This window comes from Myotis nattereri, assembly GCF_964212035.1.
Source record: "Myotis nattereri genome assembly, chromosome: 1".
NCBI classification, from domain to species: Eukaryota; Metazoa; Chordata; class Mammalia; order Chiroptera; family Vespertilionidae; genus Myotis; species Myotis nattereri.
Window position 1 is genome coordinate 156,589,220 of NC_138075.1, and position 26,219 is coordinate 156,615,438.

General features: G+C 37.7%; 1 protein-coding gene across 1 annotated transcript in view; it reads left to right on the plus strand.

The window, feature by feature from the left end:
• The window catches only part of TAF3 (TATA-box binding protein associated factor 3), a 187,526-nt gene that overhangs the window by 136,358 nt on the left and 24,949 nt on the right, over positions 1-26,219 (plus strand). The window contains exons 3-4 of the mRNA XM_081091144.1: positions 4,114-5,942; positions 17,230-17,312. Of these exons, the coding sequence (XP_080947270.1) occupies positions 4,114-5,942; positions 17,230-17,312 (1,912 nt within the window). The remainder of the gene's footprint in view (positions 1-4,113; positions 5,943-17,229; positions 17,313-26,219) is intronic.

Sequence of the window (26,219 nt, forward strand, 5' to 3'; positions counted from 1 at the left end):
TGTACTTTCAAGGTATATGATGCTAATGTGCTCATCTTCTAGATCAATGAAGTAAAGCACTAAGAAGTTGAGACACTTGTTTAAAATTTCACAACTAGTAGTTTTCCTTGAACTTATTTTCCCCCCAACATTTGTTTATGGCATAAATACAGAGGAGTATTTTCCTTCCAGTTTCCAAATATTGAAATAGTAGAAAATGAGTTAGTTCTGTGGAAATAAACACCTTTAAAATACTCATATAAGAATGTCACATTTCTGACTTTGGAACACAGCTTTTATTTTAATATCTATATTTGTGTTAAATTAGAAAGAGCTTATGACCCATATTTTCTTTTTTGGTAATTTTTAAAAATTGTCTTTAATATTGAAAGTATTACAGATGTCCTCTGTGGGTTTTTGTTGTTGTTGTTTTTCCCATTGACCCCCAACTCATATTTTCCTTTTTTTTTTTTTTTTTTTTTTTGCTGATTTGAGTGAAAGATATCAGTTTGTTGTTCCACTTATTTATGCATTCATTGGTTGATTCTTATATCTTCCCTGACTGGGCATTAAACTACAACCCTGGCACACCAACCAACCAAGCCACCTTTATGTAATAATGTATCAAGATCAAATTCTTGTAATATTAAACTTCTGTTAGCCAAATTTTGTGCTTTTTTATAGTAAAACTCTTTTGAGTATAGGAGAATGTTAAAACTTTTAGGATATTTTACAGATTATTGGTAAATGGTGCTTATAATACACATTAACACAAAGAATGCTTTACTATCCTAGTTAAAAAGAATAGTAGCCCTAACTGGTTTGGCTCAGTGGATAGAGCGTCAGCCTGCGGACTGAAAGGTCCCAGGTTCGATTCCGGTCAAGGGCATGTACCTTGGTTGCGGGCACATCCCCAGTAGGGGGTGTGCAGGAGGCAGCTGATTGAGGTTTCTCTCTCATCGATGTTTCTAACTCTCTATCCCTCTCCCTTCCTCTCTGTAAAAAATCAATAAAATATATTTTAAAAATAAAAAATAAATAAAAATAAAAAGAATAGTAAACTGTTATCAAACTGAAACTAACCTTCAAGTTGAGGTTTGGGTGACCATAAAGGATAAATCATTCAATAGTCATCATATGTTTATCTTATTCCAAACTTAGAACATAGAATTAAAATTATTCATGTAATGAAAAGTCAGAAAGGCATTTGTATAATCACCAATTAAGTCTGTTTTTGAGCAGAGTTGTATTCATTTGTTGAAATTTTGTGGTATTTTAAAAATTAAAATATATTCACTCGAATGGAAAACTTTCATACCAAGAGAATGAATTAGTAAGCATAGTATAATTTTACAACAGTGAAAATGTAACTACAGCTACCTGCACCAACATGGGTGAATCTTAGAAACATATGTTGGGTGAAAAAAAGCTAAAGAACATTGTAGTGTGATACCACTTATAAAGAGTTCAAAAAGCAAACTAGATACAAATATGTAAAGGAACAAGGGAATGATGAATATAAAAATCACGTCAGTAGTTATTTGGGGGTGAGAGTGGAAAGTGTAAAGGATGAATCAGAAACCAAAAGAGTTCCAATGACATTGCTACTGTTCTGTTTACAAAGTTAGGTGGCAATGTCACAGGTATTCATTCATTATTATGCTGTATGCCTTCTATGTACATTGCTTCTACTGTCTGGTATGTATCAGATAATTTCTAATTCAGAAATTTGTTGTAAATATCTCCACACTTTTCCTGTTCTTATTAAAGTTTAAGGCTTTCTCTTCCAGCACAATTATTTTTTCATCCTGATGAATTTTGATGCTACAATTGAAGCTTTCTTATAAAATCTTTAAACATAAAAGTAATTGTAAATTAAACTAACCAAAATAAGAAACATTTGTATGTTAAGAATTCCTAAAATCAGCACTTGTAGTAGTTTAGCTTAACAATTCATTTATATTCTTCTAACCATGTAAAGCTTATAGATGCATATAAGTCAGCAGCATGGACTTGAAATAAACAATAAAAGTAATAGAAACAGACTAACCCCTCCTGGCTGGTAGAGACCCACTTTGAATCAAGCTTTATGTTTTGTTTCAGCTTTCTTTTTTCATTTAAATGACAACAACCACCATTCTTTTTTCTGGGGTATGTTAACTCCAAATTCCAAGTGAACCAATCTGTTTTCTGAAGTATTTGCAGGAAAGTGGTACAGTTTTTCCTAGCCCAGACTACATACCTCTTTCAGTTCTAATACCCATCTGGTGGTCATCTTGCCAGTTTCAATTTGAAAGAATCTTACACTAGTAAAATAATACACTGTGTAGAAAACTCAGATTTTCAAGTTGTCCTACCTATAAAACAGACCTTCCATCTGGTAGACCTAGTACTGTCTTACTAGTAGTTCCAGGAGTTCCCTTTCAAGGGACTGATTCTATTAGAGCAGTTTCCTTTTGCTCTCCCAGGCATCCACCATGGAGATCTTTATCCAGATTAGCCTCCAGAGTGAGAAGAACAAGGTGCACTCTAACATATTCTGAAGGTCTGCTATGCTGCCTATTGAAACCTTCCTTCTTCTTCCTGCTCTGTTTATTTTCTGTTTCTGTTAAGGACTGCATTTCTCACTCAACAGGGCTCAAACCTTGAAACTGTGTTTGAATTCTTCCTACGCTCTTACACCTAATCATTTATCAGATTCCATTCATTCCATATTCAAAATATCATCTGCTTCTACTGCTTCCTATTCATTACCACTATTTTATATCAGACCCTTATTGTCACTTACCTGCATCATTTCAGTAATCCCTAACTTACCACTTCTCCATTACTATCTGTTACTTCCCATCCATCATATATGTTCCTGCCAAAATAATTTTGCGAACAGGTACCCTGGTTATTTTTCTCCCTTATCTAAAAATCTTCACTATGTCCAAACTACCAGTAGAATAAAGATTATTTCGTTTTTCTGGAATTCAAAACTTCTGGGATCTAGATACAACCTTAGTAAACTTACTTTCTACTATTCTTCGTCTTGCACCCTTCTTTGCAGACATATTAGTCCCACATACTTCCTAGGTTCGCTTCCATCTGTTTGTCATCTGTTCTGTACTTCATCATTCCCAATAGCCAGAAATCCGAAATGCTGCATGATTAATTAGTTGAGTCTTCCCCAGACCTTTGACATTTCTCCTTTGAACTACTGTAGCACTTCATTGTCTTATGGTACTACTCACTTCTTATTTTTTACTTATTCCAGTAGCTCTTTCAGCCTTTATCATGTATTATGCATGGTATATGCTTAGTTAATAGGTATAGAAAGAAATAATCCAATCTGAAAGCAGCCCAGTCAAGTAGTCAGGGCAAGTAACATTAGCCCCTTTTGAAAGGTCAGGAAACAGGCTCAAAGAGGTTAAGAGATTGCCTAAGGCCTGTGGCTCTGTAGTGCCAGACCACCAGCTGATACACCATTTTTCTGATTCCACAGCCAATATGTATTTCACTGTACCACCCTGCCTCTCAAGGTGGCTAGCATCAAGCAAGCAAAATAGAAGACATAAATAGTATATGAATTCTGTCCAAGTTGGAGGATTGCATTTTCAAAATCCAAGAATTAAACTTTGTTATAAAAGGCCTAAAAAATGTATGCATTTTTATCATTTATGAGGATAGTAGTCATATAATAACCACTATCTTGATTTTTAGAAGTGTTTATGTATGTTTTTGTGTGCATGTGTATGTATGTTTGTGTGTATGTGTACGTGTACATGTACACAAGAGGAAGAGGAAAAGAGAGAAGCAGCATTTACTCAGGTTAGGAAAGAATTAATCAAAGGGAGCAGATGACAAACAGGAAATACTTAGCAAACACCGGAGTCCAAAAGTAGGGCCAAACGACTTGAAAAGAAAACAACTCTATCTGCTATCACTGATTTCCACTCTTCAAAGAATGACCGCATGCAAGTTTGGAAGATCCTTGAAAATGCAATCACTTTACTCTCTAAACAGTCAAAAATTTTTCTTCAAATCATGTTTATTTTTTGCCTAGAAATCATTACTTTTATTTGTTACAGGTTTTGGGTTGTTTTTTTTTAATAATCCACTAACACTTTTTTTTTTCTCTCCCTTTACCAGAAGAAGAAGAAGAGCAGGTTCCCACTGATGGGGGAACATCAGCAGAAGCCATGCAAGTTCCCTTGGAAGAAGACGATGAACTGGAGGAGGAGGAAATTATTAATGATGAGAATTTCTTGGGTAAGAGACCATTAGATAGCCCTGAAGTTGAAGAAATGCCTGCCATGAAGCGACCACGACTAATAAGCGCTAAAGGAGACACCCTGGATGTAGTATTATTGGAAGCTCGAGAACCACTCAGCTCAATCAATACCCAAAAAATTCCACCGATGCTTTCTCCAGTCCATGTACCGGACAGCGCAGACCTCGCTCCTCCATCGCCAGAGCCACCAATGTTAGCTCCAGTTGCAAAATCACAAATGCCAACCACAAAACCCTTAGAAACAAAGTCATATACACCCAAAACAAAGACTAAAACTAGTTCTCCAGGACAGAAGACTAAATCACCTAAAATGACTCAGTCACCAGCAATGGTCGGAAGTCCTATTAGGTCACCAAAAACTGTACCCAAAGAAAAGAAATCTCCTGGACGTTCTAAGAGCCCCAAAAGCCCCAAGAGTCCCAAGGTTATAACCAATATTCCCCAAGCACCAGTCAGACCTGAAACACCAAATAGGACTCCTTCAGCTACAATATGTGAAAAAATTAGTAAAGAGACCCTTCAGGTAAAACAAATACAAACACCCCCTGAGGCTGGGAAGCTGAACAATGAGAATCTGCCAAGAAAAGCTGTTGTGATCGACAAAACAATTGATGACTCTATTGATGCTGTGATTGCACGAGCTTGTGCCGAACGAGAGCCAGATCCTTTTGAGTTTTCTTCTGGATCAGAATCAGAAGGAGACATTTTTACCAGCCCTAAGCGAATTTCAAGTTCAGAATGTACAACTCCAAAAGCTTCAACTTCCTTGAATAATTTCTCTAAGTTAGGGTCCACTCCTCTGCCTCTTTCAGGTGGAACATCAAGTTCTGATAATTCCTGGACAATGGATGCCTCCATCGATGAAGTTGTACGGAAAGCAAAAATGGGAACAGCTTCCAATGTGCCCCCCAGCTTTCCTTACCTCTCCTCTCCCTCAGTCTCTCCTCCCACACCCGAACCTCTGCACAAGCTGTATGAGGAGAAAACCAAATTGCCTTCCTCAGTGGACATCAAAAAGAAGTTGAAAAAGGAACTGAGGACGAAAATGAAAAAGAAAGAGAAGCAGAGAGATAGGGAACGGGAAAGAGACAAAAGCAAGGACAAGAGTAAAGAGAAGGATAAAGTTAAAGACAAAGAGAAAGAAAAGGAGGCAAATAAGGAAGCCAAGTATCCATGGAAGGAATTCCTGAAAGATGAAGAATCAGATCCCTATAAGTTTAAAATAAAAGAATTTGAAGAGGTTGATTCCAAAGTGAGATTGAAAGATGGACTTGTGAGAAAGGAGAAAGAAAAGCATAAAGATAAGAAGAAAGATAGAGAAAAGGGCAAAAAAGATAAAGATAAGCGAGACAAAGACAAAGTTAAAGATAAAGGTCGTGAAGAGAAAGTGAAAGTGGCACCAGCCCCCCTGGTACTGCCGCCCAAGGACATGGCTCTGCCCTTGTTCAGCCCCACGGGGGCCGTGAGGATCCCAGCCATGCTGCCCTCTTTGTCACCCATGCTTCCTGAAAAATTGTTTGAAGAAAAAGAGAAGCCTAAGGAGAAAGAAAGAAAAAGGGACAAAAAGGAGAAGAAGAAAAAGAAAGAGAAAGAGAAGGAAAAGGAGAAGAAAGAGAAGGAAAGGGAAAAAGAGAAGAGAGAGAGAGAGAAGAGAGAAAAAGAAAAGGAGAAACACAAGCATGAAAAAGTAAGCTGTTTCTCATTTTCAGCACTATCTGAACAAAGTCATATTGAAAAATACAGGTAAACAAAGCCAGCCATTTTATCTGTAATTTGGATGCAAATCACCCATAACTTAACTGGAAATATGTTTGTAATGGGGTTACAAAATTTATATTTAATTTTAAAACCCATAAACTTGTAATCAAGCTCCCTGTGCACTGGAAAGTGTTAAAAATTCATAGCCTAAAAGGACTCTAATTACAGAGTATAAACTCTATTAACTGTACTATTCTCTGTCCATTTTTAAGAAAAATCGGTAATCTTAAACTGTGAATAATATTTTTGTAATTATCAAGGCTACTACATACTATTTTGTACCCAAATATTAGGTACCAAAAAAAACAACAACCCAGCATTCGTTTTTCTAAGAGCATGAGAAACTATGGCGCTATTTTAAGAGGATAGCAAGGCCTGAGGAGTCCTTTCTTACTCACTAATTTTCTTTTTCATGAGCCATTTTTGTAAGTATTTAAGGTTATGGCTGCCCACTACTTTCTGTAAAATCTATTATCCTTCTATTTTCTGCTTTAATACGATTAGGGCATGTTTCTTAGTATCAAGGCTATCTAGTAGCCTGGATGGTGGGCAGAAAATAATTCCAAATATTTTATGATGTAAGTAAAGCAGGCTTTCATAGAGTATAGCCCAAGAAACTGATATACAACCTGTAGTTTTGTAGAAACTAGGACCTCAATTCTTTAGGCTCAGAATATGACCTTTAATGGCTTTGATTTTCAGCCCATGGTTGTTTGGATTATAGTAGTTGGTTGATTTGAAAAAAAAAATTTTAACTTTCTTAAAAAGTATTCAAGTATTCATGGTACCAGATCCTTGGAGATCTTTTCCCTGCCTTCTAGAAGCAATCCTTCTTGAGGTTGACTACAAAATAATACACAGTGTTTTTTTTTTTCCACATAATAAAATATGATGTATTTGACCTACAGCAGATCTATTACTAACACTTTTGCAATATTTTAAATTTCAAACTTACCTAGGAAAATTAGTTTAGCTAACATGAAGTAGGAACTCTCACATTTTTCTGCCTAACTTTATTCTTTCTCTAATAAATAGTCCTTCGCTATTATCTATATATATAAAAGGCTAAGCGACTGTCCAACTGGTAGCTATAATGCACAATGACCACCAGGGGGCAGACACTCAACACAGGAGCTGCCAAGCTGCAGTGACTTGGCAGCGGTGGTGCTCGAGTGACACACCCTGGAACCAGCCCGGAGGGAGCCCGATTCCATAGTGCATCACCATAGAACCGCCCTCTCACAATCCAGGACCCCTCAGGGGATGTCAGAGAGCCAGTTTCGGCCCGATCCCCGCAAGCCAGGCCAAGGGACCCCACCTTCCGGAGGGACCTCGAAGGGCATCACTCCACAGATGCCCTTCACGCTACAGCACCACCCCAGGTGCAGCTGGCCGGCCGGGGGGAGGTGAGGTACCCTGGGAGGTTGACTCCAGGGCCCATCATGCCCAGTCTCTCCCCGCCGGCCACTTTCTAATTAATTTTCTTTCAGTGTGCACGAATCTGTGCTCTGGGGCACTAGTAAAATACAAAGAAATAGAATGGACATTTTGATAATAATTGAACATTGGCAAATTAATAAAGCACAGAAATTCAACTTTAATTTCCATTTTAAAAATCATTTTATCATCATGTTATTTTATGTAGTACCTGGCACTTCCACATACCTCTTTTCTTCTAACACACCTCTGACATAGGTTCAGCAGGTATTGCTGTCAAACATTTACCAATGAGAAGCTGAGAGAGTGACTTGCCCAAGTCACAGTCACACAACCATCAAGAGCCAGGTTATGTACCAGGTACATGCAAATATACCTCACCTTTCCGAATATTTACTAGTGGAGATCTTGCCTGGCAGCAATTAGTCACTTTCCATCATATACCTAGTAACTTGGCACCTGAGCCCCCAGCAAATCAAATAGGATACTGTTGCTTTCCTTGCCATCTTAACTTTGGAAAGTCAATGGAGTTGTTTCAATGGCCATCACCATCTTAACTTTGAAAAGTCAGTGAAGTTGTTTCAACACAATTTGAGTTCAGCCCGTCAGATTAGGTTTGTAGCAGTAGTCTGTGCCTTTCCTCAGCATCTGCCTGACTTTAGAAAGGGAAAGTCCCTCAGACAGCCTCGGTTGGAGGCAAAGGCTCAGTTACGAGTTGCACAGATTTCACCTAACAGAAGCCTACAAATCCTTTTGTCAGTTTTGATGGATATGGATCAGATAAATGCCAAATATAAGAAGTTATAAAGTCAGCTATCTTATGGTCTTTAAAAATAATAAACAGTATTGTCTCTAGAGTTAAACCTGAATTGAAATTCTGACTTTTTAGCTGAGTGAAATTAGGCAAGTTGCTTTTGTGAGGATTAAATGAAATGACATCTGAGATGTGCTTAGTGCTCTGTCTGGCACATAAGTGCTCAGTAAATGGGACATGAAAGTAATAGTGGCGGTGAGTGTTATTATTCCATTCTGAATCAATCACAGAAAGGTAGAAATATAGAGTTTGCCACTCATTGGACTGTATGAGCTATGGTTATAATATTTATTCTGCTTTCTACGCATGTTTTTTTTTTTTTTATTTTAGCTCTTTATACAGATAGTAAAGGATAAAAGCTATTACAGCCCATGGAAATGCCATTGACAACGAGAAGAAATTGAGATATTAACTTAAACATTGACTTCTTTTTGAACTTCATTTAATTCCCCCACAAGTCATATGAGTTAATACAACTCAAGCCATATGACTTAATGAAAGTAGACCTGAAATTGGGTTACATATAGTCTAAGAAATCTCTTACATATCCATAAAAGAAAGACAACAAAGGTAAATAAAAATGAAGGATATCTATGCTGCCCCAGGAAATGTCTTCTGTCAAAAGAATGAGGGACAATAATCTCATTTCTTCTCATCCCAACCAACTCACAGAAGCAACTCACATTGACCCAGAGCCGCAAGCAAGAGCATTGTTTTAATAAAGAAAATGATCTTTTATATAGTTATTTTACCTACCTGTAAAGTTTTTATCATCCATACCCATGTGGTTATCAATATAAAAGCAATAAAGATACCATTAATTAAACGGGGATCTGCATGGTAGGTAGAAGGAACCATGGGCTTTGGAATCCAGCAGATCTGAGAAAAGAGCCAGGATAAGTTTCTTAGTTTCTTTAATCCTTAGGTGCTTCATCTTTAAAGTAGGGATATGATAATCACATTTTTTAAAAAACAGCAATAGTTATAATTTATGAGTAATTATATGCTAAACACTATGTATGTTTAATTCCCTAACACAACTCTGTAAGGTAGTTACTACAATTATCACTTTAAGATGAGAAATAGAGTCCTGGACAGGTAGCTCAGTTGGTTAGAACATCATCCCCATATGCCAAGGTTGCATTCCCATATGCCATCAGGGCACATAAAAGAATCAACCAATGAATGCATAAATAAGTGGAACAATGGGTCTTGGCTCTCTTCTCCCCCCGCCCCTCTTTTCTTCTCTGTCTAAAATCAATAAAAAAAACAAATAAAAATTTTAAGATGAAAAATGGAGACTTAGAGAGATTAGTAAACCTGCCCAAGATCACACATATAGAAAGTGATTTAAGAGGAGCCACAATTTCAACCCAGGCCATCAGGTGCTATAATTGATGTTCTTAACCACTGTACTCTAATTGAATTACAAATGGATTAAGTGAAATAATATATGCAAGGCACCTGGCTCAGTGACGCACTATCAGAAAAATAGTTTTTCTAGCAGTGGTAATAATACAAAGTATGGTGATTTATGTACAATCTTTCAGTTCCCCTTTATAGGCAGTAATATGCATTAGTCAAGGTTAGGAGTGCAGTCTTTCACCTTTTTACAATAGATTCAAACTGACTTTTTATGGAAAACATTTAAAGAGCAGTTATGTTGAGCAGCCACAAACCTAGCCACAATGGCTTTAGCAGTGATAAACCTAACAGTACATTTCAGAGCAGTTTAAAAATCTTGTTTCAATTTGTGTCGGTGTATGTATTGCATAAGTATTTTTTTTAAGGGGGATCATTGTGAAAAAATAAAATGGCTTATTTTTTATATTAGTGGAATTAAATAGTTGTATATTTCACCTTATAAGCCAAAATTTGTCAAGCTTGTAAATATGTTTTTATGCTCTTATTTGAATACTAGAGACCCGATGCACAAAATTCGTGCAAGGGGCTCAGCCCTCACAGCCATGTCGGCTTACTTCAGACCCAACTTCGTCCGGAAGGTCGTTCCGCTGTTCAGACTAATTAGCATATTACACTTTTATTATTATAGATGATCTAAAAAGTCACCGTAGAGTTTCACCACCCCCCAAAATGATGTCATAGTCTGTAAGTAAATAGGCCCAGTGCTAGCCCACAAAGAGCATGGGCTTCAGAGCAGGCTGACTTGTGGATACCACTCACTAGTTATTCACCAGTTTCTTCTAACCTCTCTGATCCTCTGCTTCCTTCTCTCCATCTCCTTCCTCCTGTTCAATACTGGGAAAAGACAGCAGCATCATAAAGTATGGTTTACCTCTGCTTAAGAACAATAGTTTCATACCTTCTCTAAGCATATTTTGGCTTGAAAGGCCTCTTCTCTGCCTTCTCATAGAAAACAAGACTAATTTGTGTCACTTAAGATGAGTAAGTAGATGACTGTGACAATTCAGAATGTTCTTACAACTAACCAATAATGTTGATAATCAACCCACAGGTAATTGAATTTGCTTATAATGGAAAGCTCATCAGTTCTCCAAAAATTTTAAAGGATTCTCCAAAATTTTTATCCTATCAATTAATAAATTGTATGTTTTTTGGTTTGGGGGCTTTTTGTTTTTTTGAGCTAACATCAGCTATTGAATGAACTAACACAGCTAGTAAATGCCACTAGCAGCTGCTACTTTACTGAGTGCATGGACACTTGGTACTTGCCAGACCTGGCCAGATTTAATTAGTTAATTCTCCAAGAGCTCTGAGAGTTTGGTACTGTTGCTCTTGTTTTATAGTTGAGAAAAACAGATGTGTCTCATGAGTGGCAGAATTGTGACTTGGCCCAAGTATGTCCAAGCAAAGCCTGTGTTCTTTGTTACCCAAAATAGCTTTCTCAGGCCAGTCACCTATAGAAGCTGATGAGAGGGATGAGCATGGCTTCATACTCCAGAGCAGGGTAGGAAACCCTTTTTCTGCCAAGGCCCATTTGGATATTTATAACATCATTTGCTTCATATAATCCACTTAACATAAATTTACGTTGCTATGAAAAAAGCTCCTAGATTTATTGAATTTTGAGTCCCGCCTGTGGTTGCCTTGGCAGGGCCAGACCAAATTATTTCTCGGGCCTTATACAGCCCGTGGGCCAGATGTTCCCCACCCCTGCTCTAGAGTATGCTGACATTATGATTTTAGAAAATTTTAGTCCCTGAAGAGGTCTTAGAGACCTCCTGTTCAACTGACTTATTTTAAAGAACAGACAGTAAAAGCTTTAATAACTTCAGTAATCAAAGTTAAAATGTTGACTATTTCTTTATTCCCAAATCCCTTAGTATGTTTCCCCAGATAATCTTTTATTGAACTTAAACAGTTTCTTTTTCAGAGACTGATAATCTTACTGATTCGTGCCTTTAACCAACGATTGTCACCATTTTTTTTTCTACTTAAAGTAATACCTCATTTCTAGTCTTTTCTCATCAGCTCTTATAATTAACTAGTGAAATGAAGGGTTTTGGTAAATAAAATAACCCAGTAAAAAGGAGGAAACATTCCTTTCCTGTTTCTTACAACAGTCTGTTGCAAGAGGAATCCAGTAACTGATGTTTAAATGAATATGTCTGAATTTATAGAAATTTACCAAAGGCCATCTCCAAGTCTTCATATGAATGAACTCTGAGTGCTTAATGATGGTCTGAGTTCTATTTCATTTGTCCTTGCTGTATTGCACTTGTTATACTTGACCACAATAGTAGATCTTCTTCTGACTGCCTTTTTAATATTTTAAACAGGTTATCAATGTTTAGTTAAACTATGTTTTCAAATGGAAATAATGTAAAGACCTTAATTGCTAAGGAAGACCAGAAGATGGTTACCAGTGTCATAGTTTAGCATCCAAAATGTTAAGTTATTAAATTTGGCTTTTATCACTACGATTTCTGGGTATTTTTCTGACATACTAGCATAGATGGGAATCTGAATTAGCATTGGGTGAACTTGTTGCCACCCTACCTAGCACTCATAAATGGGGTGTTTTTTTTTTAAATGAAAGAAGTTTAATATTAAAAAAAGTAGAAAATAAAAACTTGGCCAGATTATATTGACAAAGCTACCCATTACCTTTGCAGAAAGTCCCTGTCAGAAGATAAACTTTAAAGCTGGAATGCATGAAAGAGTTCCAAGATAGAATTTAAATTTAAACTGATTCTTTATAGATAAGCTTTTTAAAAATCCACCTCTTTGCTTCAAGTCAGGATTTTAAAAATAAATTTCTCCTTTAAATCTCTTGAGCGATTTTCATTTTTTGCAAGGCCGCACTGCTGGTGTCCTGGAAAAATGGAGAGTTAGAGCTTTATCAGTTGGTGCCCTGAGGTATGTGGCAAAGAAGCTAAATCCTTGAAGATTAGCAAAAAAAATGCAGCACATGGCAATAAGGGGCTTATATGACTACTAGTATTAGTTCAGGTGAAAGAAGTATTGCTTATACATAAAACTGGACAAATCCACTGACAATGTATTTTTAGTTAGCTACAAAGAAGTCTTATATTACTGGACTTTGCCTCTTTGGTGAATTGGGAAGCTTAGTAATCCACTGTAAATGCTCTTCTGCGTGCCCCAATTCTCAGCAACACTCTAAAGGGCTGTTCTTTTATTTTAACCCTTAGGTGCTCATGTCTTCTCACATTTTTGGCTTAGTCATATTGTTTAAGTAACTGAAGTAGTTACCATTTAGTTTGTTGATTCCTGAGAAGGACACATGAGAAATTATTTTACTATTGTAGGAAACATCTCTTATTTTGGTAGGCATTTGGGTAAAGTTATTGTAAATAAAAGTCTGGTAAGAAATTTTTATTTAGAAATTGTACTTTCTATATATTATTAGAATCCTTATTAATCTTTCTCAATACTTGCTTGAATTTTATATTTAGGTTAATCTGATTTAGCTTCTTTAAGAATGAAGTTTAGGTCTGTAAGTATTTTTAAGTAGGGTAACCAGATGTTCTGGTTTGCCTGGGACAGCCCAGTTTACACCTGTTATGTTATATAATGCCCACTTTCACCTCAAAGGGGTCTCTGTTTGGATGATGTCTTCATCCTCATTATAGCTAAAACTGAGCTAAGGTAGCAGGTTCTAAGTCATTCATCAACCCAACAGGTTTACTAAATATCTGTCGTCTTCAGAGCACATTTTTACCCTTTTTAATTTTACTTACAAAATTTATCTCCATTTTTGTTTGCTAATTTTTTTACACACAGTATCATTTTACTTTTTTTTTATAGTAGATCATAAATAAACCATGTCTGGATTCTTTTGCCCTGTCACACCATTTAAGACAGCATCAAAAATCCATCCACTTTAGTTGAATGGAAGTAAAGCCAAAGTTAATCTCAATTTCATATAAACTAGTTAGCCTTCCATAGAGAAAAGAAGTATTTTACAACCAACCCTTGCCGTCTCACAAGTACATTCATCAAAAAAGACATTGACAGAGAACGTGAACAGCTCTATGCAAGACATCAGCATTACCAGAAAAAAAGAACTCAAAGTGTATGGCAAAGAGTCAAGGAGCTGTATGGTAGAGCAGGAGATGAATGTGGTGTCAGGAAACCTAGATTTAACTAGCTTTTTTAAAAATTAAAGCTTAAGAAAGTGTTATGTAATAATTGTATTGTGGGTTGAAGAAATAAGGAATGTTACTCCTAATACCTCATCACTTAGGAGTTTGTGACCCTAAATTTTTTTTAGAATTGAAGAAATCTAGGAATTTTATGTAATTTTTTATTCTTTGAATCAAAATAACTATTCAGTCCTACTTTTGCTATTTGTGTGACTTAAAAATGGAAAAGGGAAAGGAAATGGAAAAGAAAGGAAAAATGGTGACTTCGTATATGATCCCTGTAAAATGAAAACCATAATATGTATCCCACTTACTCATTTAAAAACCTAAAGGAGAACATCTGAAAAGTAACCAAGCGCAATGGCTGGCAAATAGTATGTGGTTTATAAATGTTTGGTTTTAATATATTTGCTTATTCTCCCACAGATCACACAGGAAGGTGAGAAAAATACAGAAGCCTTAATAGTTTACAGAGTATACTGGACCATTGGTTTTCTGATTGGTTAGATATGGAACATTTTTGCAGCGACGGGGAGGAAGAAAGTGAAAGTGAATGTACATGGATATCGCCCTGCCCCAGGGACCTTGATCCCTGAGAGCCTTTAAGAAAACCACTGGACTGGTCTGTCCAAGAAACTGGGCAAATGAAGGAGCCATCTGTCCAAAATGGGACCATTAAGAGGAGCAGGGTTTTATGGGGACGTTGATAAGTTAAAGTTTAGATATGATGAGATGAAATATTCATAGGTTATTTAGTTGAAAATGTTCAGTAGACAACATTATATTTTAGTCTTAGGTTCATCATTGCTAATCTAGAGGGGATGAGTTTAAAGACATGGCATATTTAAAACTTAAGATTAAAACCATGGACATGGATGAGATCACTGAACAAACTGTAGAATGACAAGAGGAAAGGACCAAGTAAAGTCAGGCACAAGTAGAGAGCTTTGTAAAGGAGAAGAGAGGAGATTGATAATATCTATAATAGAAAAACATACTGGGACATTAGGAAATAATTCATGTCTAGAAATAGTGGTTTCTGTAGTATTATTTCAGGGCCTGAAAGTAGATTGGAATGGCTGAGAAACTAATGAATTGAAAACTGAGAGATATGTGAGGTTGTTAGCCAGTGATTGAAGAGAAGGTAATAAAAAAAAAAAGTCAAGCACATTTAAAAGTTAGATGAAAATAATGAATAGAACTGAGAAGTTGAATATGCTATAAATAAGCTAATTGATGGAGGAGGTTTCTTTAGAAGACAAAAGGAGATGGGCTCTAGTGTATTTGTGGATATAGAGAAGTTTGTAGGGAGTTGAAGAAGTTCCCTAGCGGCCAAAGTCATAGATCTTGATGTAACAATGGATTAAAAATAAATTTTAGAAAGGGACAGTTAAAAACATGAAAAAATAGTAGATTGGGCCCATATGCGCGCTCTCTCTCTCTCTCTCTCTCTCTCTCTCTCTCTCTCTCTCTCTATATATATATATATATATATATATATATATATATATATATAATCAGTTATAGGATGATAGTATATTGATTATTGTGTTATACTAGAGGCCCAATGCATGAAATTCGTGCAAGAGTAGGCCTTCCCCTGGCTGCCAGCACCAGCTTCCCTCAGGCACCCAGGACCCGGGCTTCCCTCACAGTCCCAGCTTCATCCGGAAGATCGTCCAGAAGGACATCTGGTCTAATTAGCATATTATGCTTTTTTATTATGGTCATTTTTAGAACCACCAGACTGTTTCATCATTATTTAATTCTTGCGCTTAAAATATATAATCAGTGATTTGCAATTAGTTGTCACAGTGACTGGCAGTGTGTATAGTAGTATCCAAGATGGGGATATTAAACACCTGGCAGTGCCTAGGACAAATTTAGTCAAAGAACTATCCAACCAAAAATGGCAATAAAGCCCTATTGAAAGATTTTGATACAGATAATAATTTGGAACTGCAGAGCTTTTGTTCAGTTTGTTCATTCAAAATATTTATTACACCATAGGACCTTCAAACTAAAAATTGTGAAGAACCCTTTTAACATATTTAATTTGTATACGTATTATCTTTCTATTAGTGAGAAAGAATAGTTTCAAAATTTGTGAGATCTTTCAACTTCTTCAGCAGTTGCTTTCACCAAAAATCTTTTGCAAAAATACATTTTCTTTATATTACAGTATTTCAGGTCTTTGTACTACTAGCCAAAAAATTGAATGGTTTAATGCTATAAATTATACTTGGTGTTTCAGATTTTCATATGATAATGCAAACTTAAGATGAGTTTAATATTTTTGAACTCCCGTAGACAAATGCCTTTTATAATAGCGAAATCATTGTTTGCTTTTTCTATTCTTGGTAGGTCTGGTGACTACTTAAATGCTCTACCAAATGGTTTGGATAACAAGTTTTGTTTAAATAATTCCAATAGTATAATCCAAGAAATGAACCAGCACTAAGAAAATACAGAGATGCCAAAACCGGTTTGGCTCAGTGAATAGAGCATCAGCCTGCGGACTGAAAGGTCCCAGGTTCGATTCCGGTCAAGGGCATGTACCTTGGTTGCAGGCACATTCCTAGTAGGAGGTGTGCAGGAGGCAGCTGGTCGATGTTTCTCTCTCATCGATGTTTCTAACTCTCTATCCCTCTCCCTTCCTCTCTGTAAAAAAATCAATAAAAATATATATATATATATATAAAAAAAGAATATACAGAGTTAACTGCCACATTTACCTAAAGCAATTAAAGTTTATAGAATTTCTCATGATACCAGGTAGCCTTTAGTTGTTGAGAAACTAAAACATTGGATAGCCCAGATTATCTCTGTATCTGGTATGTTAGCCACATTTAAGGCTTACATCTGCTTGTCAAGTTTGTGGAGATGGGGAAGTAGGAGAAGAGGTAGGAGGTACTTTTGTTGGGGGGGTGGTGAAATATACACACACACACACCACACACACCCCCCACACACACATACACACATACACATACATACACATTAGAGGCCCGGTGCACGAAATTCGTGCACTCGGGGTGGGAGGGTTCCTCAGCCTAGCCTGCACCCTCTTGCAGTCTGGGAGCCTTCAGACATCCTTAGCACTGCCGTGGAGGCGGGAGAGGGTCCCAATATTGCCACTGTGCTTGCCAGCCTGCGCTCACCAGCCGTGAGCCAGTCTCAGGGCTTCTGGCTGAGCAGCACTCCCCCTGTGTAAGCGCACTGACCACCAGGGGGCAGCTCCTGCATTGAGCGTCTTCCCCCTGGTGGTCAGTGCGCATCATAGTGACTGGTCGTTCAGTCAATTTGCATAATAGCCTTTTATTATATAGGAGATATATAAATATATATATTAACACTTAATGTCCTAACTTTAACAGATAAAAGTGGAGCCAATTGTCCCAGCCCCAAGTCCAGTCATCCCCAGATTGACTCTCCGAGTTGGTGCAGGCCAAGACAAGATGTAAGTAAAAATGTTTTGAATTAGAGCGAAATAATTTCAATTGAATCTTCTCTACTCTTTCCTAGTGGATTTAGAACTCTGCAAACCTTTTCCAAATATGAACATGTGGGGTCAAGCTTTATTTTGAGATTCTTCATTTTCAAATTTTTATTGCTTTCTTCCTCAGAGCATATTGTTTTATTTAACATATAGGATTCTTTTGTTTTTCTTGTTCTTTTTTTTCTTTTTTTAAAGACTAGCACATGACATTGATTCTACCTAGTTTTAAAGGTTCTGGTTATCTGAAAAGTAAGTAACTGTTAATTGAATAGACTAACCACTATATTACACTAAGGAGGATGTAATGTTATACCTTCTCAAGTATATATTCTCTATCACTATAACAAAGAATGAGATTCCCTGCTTGCTCAGATGGCACATGGCTTTATTCTGTGCCTATAAAACAAAGATACTGCCAAAAGCCTGGTGAAACAGTATATAGTAGTAACAACTGTTTGTTTGTTTTTTAAGAGAACTGGAAATGTAAACACATGTGTGCTGTTTATTTGTCTTAATTCTCACAGAATCATCATATCAACCCACCCTTTTTAAAAGTAAATTAGAAAAAATAAATAAATAAATAAAAATAAATAAATGAAAGTAAATTAGCTGTCTATGTTTCTTTCATTCACTTTTGGTGTATGAATTAAGGCCTATATGATAATAAGGTAATAAAACATTGATTTTTATTTTTGTAAATCATGTTAAAATCATTCGTTTTATTCTAAAATCATATTATATATCATTTAAATGAATTTCACAAGCTAAATGTACAAGTTTACAACCTTACTTTAAACCATTAAGCCTGAAAATGGATTCGTTTACATTGCAAACAATCAAATACTGTGAAGAAAATAGGCTTACAAGGCATTTCATTTTTACTCAGTATTAGCATAAAAATGAAAGTAGAACTTATGAGTTTATTAAGTGGTAGAATAGACAACAGAAAATATGTTTTGTGCTCTCAGTGGTTCATTCCATCTTAAAGTTTGTGTTTAGTTTATGCTGTTGCTTTTGTTAATTCCATATGTAATGTATTAAAAAAAGTTCAATATCATGATGATGAATGGTAACATGGACTCCTAGGACCATGGTCTTCTTCTGAAGATTCAAGGAAGAAAATCCAGATAATTCATTCTTTTCTTTCCTAAATTATCTGCGTAATTTCTACGTTCCTTTTTATGGTTGTATCAGTAGAAATCTAGACAGTGGATGGTACTATTGCTGACAAGCTTATAGACAATGTAAGAAAAATACTATAGATGCAGTTCTTTTTAACCAGCCACTGGTATACCTGGTGCCCTCAATTTTACTTACAAAAATTTAAATAAACTTATTCCTATCCCTCAACCAGTAGAGGACAGAAGGCTGATTAGCAAGGAGACCCAACCAAAGTAACTTACTCATACTGTCTTCTTGAAATTCTGTATTTGGGCTCATTTCTTTTGGGAAAAGATCTTATTATTATTTCTCTCCTACCAGTTCATATTTATGCCTATTTTCTCAGTAACTCACCATTACTTAATCTTTACTTCCACACGAAAGTTTGGCTTGTGCATTCCCTTTAGAGAAAGAAGGTTTGTAAAAAAGCATTGATAATAATAATTGTCTCATCCATCCTTATTGACTACTTTTCTCTTCTCAGTAAATCACTCATAATGCCTAAGATATTGGAAGACATGAGAAATAAAATCATGGACATTCTAGACCAGGCGTGGGCAAACTACGGCCCGCGGGCCGGATCCGGCCCGTTTGAAATGAATAAAACTATTCAAAAAAAAGACCGTACCCTTTTATGTAATGATGTTTACTTTGAATTTATATTAGTTCACACAAACACTCCATCCATGCTTTTGTTCCGGCCCTCCGGTCCAGTTTAAGAACCCATTGTGGCCCTCAAGTAAAAAAGTTTGCCCACCCCTGTTCTAGACAAATGTCCATGAAAGTATAACATTATCTAACATGAACTTTCAGACATTTAGGTAAATAAAACCCCTATGCTATATGAATATATAATCATTTAACCAACGTCTGACTCAAGTACTTATAATGAATAAAAGAATATATTAAGTGAAATATATTATATTTTAAATTAAAATAAGACAGGAAAAAGAGGCACAAGTCACATAGTAATAGGATGTTATTACTTAATCAGCAGAGTTTTTTGTTTTTGTTTTTTTAATGTAAAGTATGGGTCAGCAAACTATGGCTCATGGGCCAAATTCATTTCACTGCCTGTTTTTGTATGGTTAACAAGCTAAGAATAGTTGAAAAAATTTAAAGAATAATATTTTATGATACATGAAAATTATATGAAATTAAAAGTTATTTCTTATTGTGGTAGCATAAGGATACATGGGTTATTCCATGGCAGTAATAATGGAAAATAGGCAGTAGATTCGTATAAATGTGCCTTTACTTACTCAGTTTGTATGCACTTGATAGACACTCTTTTGAAGTGAAATTAATGAGCAGACTGGGGTTCAAAAAGGGGGGTTTGAATAGCCAGCGGGGAGTTGTTTATTGCTGAAAAACAGGCAGGGATTTGAAATTATAGGAAAAAGAAAAAGCTTTACAGGGTTCAAATTATACCCTCTCATTGAAAGATCTTTAAGACGATATTTAGTTTCTAAATCTTAAAGAAGTTACATCTTCTGCCCTTGATCCAGGAAAGTACTTTGAGGTTAGATTATTTCCTGTATTCTTCATTATTATTCCTTGAAGCAAGATGGGTCCCTTATTTTTACCTTGAGCTAACGTGCATGGAAACTGTATTCTAAAGGGTCTATGATGAGTCCAGTACCTCCTCCTGGTGGTGTTAAAATTCAAGATGACTTTCTAAGGACCCCAAATTCCTTTAACATGTCCCCCAGTAATGGGTATCCAGAGTTCCCCTTAATACGGGTTGAAGATGAAACTAAAATACTAATCCTGAAATCACAGTCTCAACACCTATAAAGTTTGTTAGAGTAGTATGAATGGTAAGGAACAACACATTCAAATTGCTAAAATATCTGAGTCTGGTCTCCAATCAAGTAGATTTCAGTTTGCTAAGGAAGCACTGCCTGGGATTATATTGGCCAGAATTCTAAAGTCTCAGTTGGACTCAGTGACAGAGTACAGTGAGTCTCCTGTCCACTGTTATGGTGGGGGAGAGTGGCAGCACAGTTACCATGTTATTTGTCATCCCAATCTTCTCATTTTATTGATTTAGTAATTTTGAGCAAATGTAGAAAAAGTGGGCTAGCTTACAGCATTCATTTATTCATTTCTGTGAAGAAAATAGAGCAAAGTAAGGTGATGGAGTATCTTAGGGGCAAGATCTATTTAGATAGGATTGTCAACATATGGCAGAACAGAACTCTTCTAAGTTGAATGTAGGGCTATATTATAAAAAATCAAAATTCTGTTAAAGGAGCTTTTCATTTTAAAAAGATAAATGTAAATATTGGCAAAGTATAAACATTTTGGGGTGAATAGTAGCAATTAGGGCATTAGCATTCTTCCCCCCTCACATTTCTCAAATGTCTCTTTAATCTGTCCTCTTGCTGGTGCTGGAGGAAGCATTTTTTGTCCATGTACTCCTTCCTTTTATCCTTGGGCAGAGTGACTTTTGCCAGGGGTGTTAGACTGATGATCTGGTCCTTCTGCTCTCAGGACATCGCTGCTCTTGTTCCATGACCTCACCAGAGAAAGGGTGTTAACTGGGACCCTCCAAACATGCAATAATGCTCAGTCATTTTTCCAACCTCTCTATATAAAAGCCCAGCGACCAGAATGGCAGAATGACAGGTGTCTATGATGTGCACTGCGGCAGCCAACCAGCCTGATCCGGGCCCTGATCACCCCGTGCCCTCCCACCCCCCGCCCTCCGGCCGGCCCAGCCCCCAATCGGCCTCCAACACCCTGATCAGGGGCAGGGCCAGCTGGCCAACTGCCCGCAGCCCCTCCCCTCCACCGGCCTAGCCCGATGGTCCCCCATTGGGGCAGGCTGGCCAGACCCCAACTGTGCATGAATTCATGCATCAGGCCTCTAGTTAATATATAATAGTGCACTTGATCAAGTGACATGGAATCATTAATGATGCCTTTTTGAGAATATTATTAACTAGAGGCCCGGTGCACAAAAATTTGTGCACTCGGGGGGGGGGGGGTAGGGCGGTCCCTCAGCCCGACTTGTGCTCTCTCACAGTCTGGGACCCCTCAGAGGATGACCACCTGCTGGCTTAGGCCTGCTCCCCGGGGGATTGGGCCTAAGCTGGCAATCAGACATCCCTCTGGCAGCCCGGCAGCCCTCAGGGGATGTCCGCTTGCCAGCGGGGAGCAGACCTAAACTGCAGTCAGACATCCTTAGCGCTGCTGAGGAGGCAGGAGAGGCTGCCACCACCACCCCTGTACTGGCAGCCATCAGCCTGGCTTGTGGCTGAGCAGAGTTCCCCCATGTTGGAGTGCACTGACCACCAGAGGGCAGCTCCTGCATTGAGCATCTGCCCCCTGGTGGTCAGTGTGTGTCATAGTGACCAGTCATTCCCAGTCTTTCTGCTGTTAGGGTCAGTTTGCATATTACCCTTTTACTATATAGGATAGAGGCCTGGTGGAAGCCTGCTGGTTTGCCCTTAAGGGTGTCCCGGATCAGGGTGGGGGTCCTGCTTGGGTGCCTGGCCAGCCTGGGTGAGGGGCTGATGGCTCTTTGCAGCTGGTCACACCCCCTTCAGGGAGGGGGTCCCCACTGGGGTGCCTGGCCAGTCTGGGTGAGGGTCTGAGGGCCGTTTTCAGGCTGGCCAGCGACTGAAGCTCCCAGCCTCTCCTTTTTTTCTTTTCTTTTTTAATTCTGGGATTTATTTACCTTCTGTAATTGAAACTTTGTTGCCGTTACTAGAGCTGAGAGCCGGCTCCTACTCGCTCCAGCTCTGAGGCCACGGCCTGCTGAAAGCAGGTATCTGGGGTTTGCTTAGCTTCTATAATTGAAACTTTGTTGCTTTTGGAGCTCAGAGCCGGGCCACAGCAGGCGGGGAACCTTGACTTCCTCCATCACTGGAACAAGCAAGCCTCCTGCTCGCTTCAGCTGTGTGGCTGCCGGCCGCCATCTTGGTTGGATTAATTTGCATATTGCACTGATTAGCCAATGGGAGCATAGCGAAGGTACGGTCAATTACCATGTTTGTCTATTATTAGATAGGATATCCAAGGTTCAAAAAGTATCATTAGGACTATGCTCCCTTTCTTTTTCTCAATCTTGCCTCTGTGTGGTGGCAAAGATGGTCCAAGTCACTTGAAGCTGATATGGTTCTTAGTGCTCAATATCCCCAGTGGCTCCCCTTCTTCCACAGAATCCATTCTCGGTCCCCATCAAAGACTCCAGCTGGCCAGCCTGGTTCATCATCCCCTGTGATAGGGCAGACAGCCTGTCAAAAGAAGAGATGGTGGGTTCCATAAGGAAAGGAGGACTCACACCACATTATGGGATGAGAGGCAGGCAAAAACAACTGATCTTTTTAAATTGTACTTTATTTTATTTTGGGAAAATGCAGATTTCGTATTTTTGTAAAAGCGTGCTAGAGAAGCAGAGCAAAGAAACTAGTTGGTTTAAAAAGAATGATCCTTAGAAGTAAAGTTAAGGAACATTTCAGAACATTATCCTGTCACTAAAGGAAGGCCCTTTGCTTTTCTATTTTTAATTTGTTTTCTTTCCAGTAAAACTGCTTTTGATTCAAGGGGGAAAGAAAAAATTGAAAAGTGTTGCTAGCTTTGTTTTGCCCGGGTTGACTTGCCACTGGTACTGAAACACATCATAGGTATTTTGTCTATGTTAGAAGCTAAATAACAAAAATATGACTAATAAGCCTTAAGAATGTACATTTAAAGTTTATCGCTATTTTTAATGTTAGTGAAAGATGGTAACATTACAAATGAAATTTCCTAGCAGCTGAACAACTAGAGTACAAGTTGTGGATTGTACCCACTATTCTTACAACTTTATTGCACTTATAAATTTAACAGATCCAAACCTATAATTCTCAGTTATAATTCCGAGAGGAAGCAGATATTAAAAATGTTCTTATTCAGTTCTTCAACCCTTTTCTGATTATTATAGACAAGGAAGTGTTGACCTTCTTATCTTACTCTCTCATTTTTACTGACCTAAAATTATGATGAAATCTCCAAGTATAATTTCTTCTGTTGGTACATTGTAGTTTGTTCATTAACAAAAAGATGCAGTGTGTTTAAGAGAAAAAAATAGTATACTAACAGAAAAACTGTCTTTAGGTTTTGGGAAATGCTTTTACTACACAGTGAAACAAGTGGGAAGATTATAATCAAAGCATTTCCATCTTACTTGTAAACAATTACTGCAGTTCTTACATGGATGCCACATTAGAAGACTTTGGAAAATTTACTGGATTCCATTCTAATGCAATTAGAGCTAATTTTGTTCTTTAAATGAATAAAAGGTCAGCTAGTAAATCTAGCTTATCTTGAGTCCAGACTTCAATAAATTGTTTTATTTAATTTGTTGTAAAAGATCTTATCCTTAATGGGTCTAGGTCTTATTAGTTCACTTAGGTTTTAAAATATTTATGACCACCTTTTTAGATATGATTTGAATGATAGTTGGAAAGTTTCTCTCTGCAGTGTTATCAAGGTCCAAGATCACTAATTGAGTGAATATAGGAAGGTACTTAAGATTTGTTATCTAGAAAAGCTGACCCTGAACTTCCAGAATTTAAATATTCTTTAACCTGTGATAGGCAAAGATAATTTAACTATATCATGGTAACCTTTTGGATATTTCCTGACTATAATTTTCCCTAAAGATCAAACTACTCACACTTCTAGTGTTTAAAAAGAATATGTAAACACTTAGGCACTCTTATTATTACTGACAACCACATGGAAATTTTAAATTCTTTGCCTTTTATTATTTCCTGCCATTTTATGGGGCTATAGTAATACCAAAATACATAAACACTTTGGAGACCTAGTGTAATGTTTCTTCTCTCTTCCCACTCTTGCCGTTGTAGCTTATAAAATGGATATTCGTATCACTGCAGGACCTCTGTGATTTAGAGAATTGCAGCTTTAAAAAATGTGGTTGATGCCGAAACCAGTTTGGCTCAGTGGATAGAGCGTCGGCCTGCGGACTGAAAGGTCCCAGGTTCGATTCCGGTCAAGGGCATGTACCTGGGTTGTGGGCACATCCCCAGATGGGGATGTGCAGGAGGCAGCTGATCGATGTTTCTCTCTCATGATGTTTCTAACTCTCTATCTCTCTCCCTTCCTCTGTAAAAAATCAATAAAAAATATATTTAAAAAAAAAATGTGGTTGCCAAAGGCTCAGCGCATGAGTTGAAGCATATGTCACCATGAGCTACTGACTAGGTGTGTGACCCCTGTTTGTTTGGTTTTACTCTTTGGAGTTCCAGAACTGTATCTGTCCTCATAGCTTGTCCTCCAGGCTCCAAGAAGAAGCACAGTGTCCCTCCTTATTTTCAGGATCAGCTCCCCCTCTTGTGCCTTCCTTCATCCTCACCTTTATCACATCTCCCTCCCCCTACCCTGCCCATGAAAGGAAGGTTATACAACTTCTCGTTCTAACTTCTCAAAACTTATTGTTCATATGTACTTTCAGTTGTTATTCTTAAACTCACTGGCTATCATTCTGGCTTCTGTGCTGGAAACTTTTCTGAAGCTTCTCATTAAGATCCTGAAATGCACCAAGTGCCCATGCTGCAGCTCTGGTGATGGTCATCCTCTGCTGTACTGGACATGTTGTTTACCCCAGGCCCTTTTTGAAATTTTCTATTCCATTTTCCTTGATACTATACTCGAGGGATTCTCTCTTATTATTACTTTTGTTTTTCTTTTAAGGATTTCTTTTACTTTCTCTTCTTACTGTCAGTCCACTACTCTGTTCTTTCTTTGCAAATATTCTCATTCACTCTTTCGATTTCAAAATTATGAATTGATAATTACCAGATCTTTATTTTCAGCTCACATATCTCCTCCCAGTTGCAGAATAGTCTGCCCAGTCATCTGCTAGAAAGTTCTGACTGGATGGACCAGGGGTACCTCAAACATAGCATTTCCAAAACTGAACACACCATTATTTCTCCAACCTTATTCTACTTCTTGTGTTTATTATCTTAATGATGAGACCAGAATCTCCATTTTCAATAAGTGTTAGTTATATATTTTCTTCTTGTTAATGCTGACTGTGTTTTATCATCGTAAATTATTCTGGATAAGATGCATATTACAAACGTTTTTAAATATATTTTATTGATTTTTTCACAGAAAGGAAGGGAGAGGGATAGAGAGTTAGAAACATCAATGAGAGAGAAACATTGATCAGCTGCCTCCTGCACACCCCCTACTGGGGATGTGCCCGCAACCAAGGTACATGCCCTTGACCGGAATCGAACCTGGGACCCTTTAGTCCGCAGGCCGATGCTCTATCCACTGAGCCAAACTGGTTAGGGCTACAAACGTTTTTAAAAAGTACTTGATTATGGCCAACCGGCATAGCTCGTTGGTTGAGCGTCGACTTATGAACCAGGAGGTCACGGTTCTATTCTCTGTCAGGGCACATGCCTGGATTGCAAGCTTGATACCAGTGTGGGGAGTGCAGGAGGCAGCCAATCAATGATTCTCTCTCATCATTGATGTTTCCATCTCTCTCTACCTCTCCCTTCCTCCCTGAAATAAAAAAAATATATTTTTAAAAAAGATATATTTTATTATGGTCTGTCCAGTGTGGCTCAGTGGTTGAGCATGGATGTATGAACCAGGATGTAACAGCTTAATTCCCAGTCAGGGCACATGTTGTGGGCTCAGTCCCCAGTAGGGGGAGTGCAGGAGGCAGCCTAT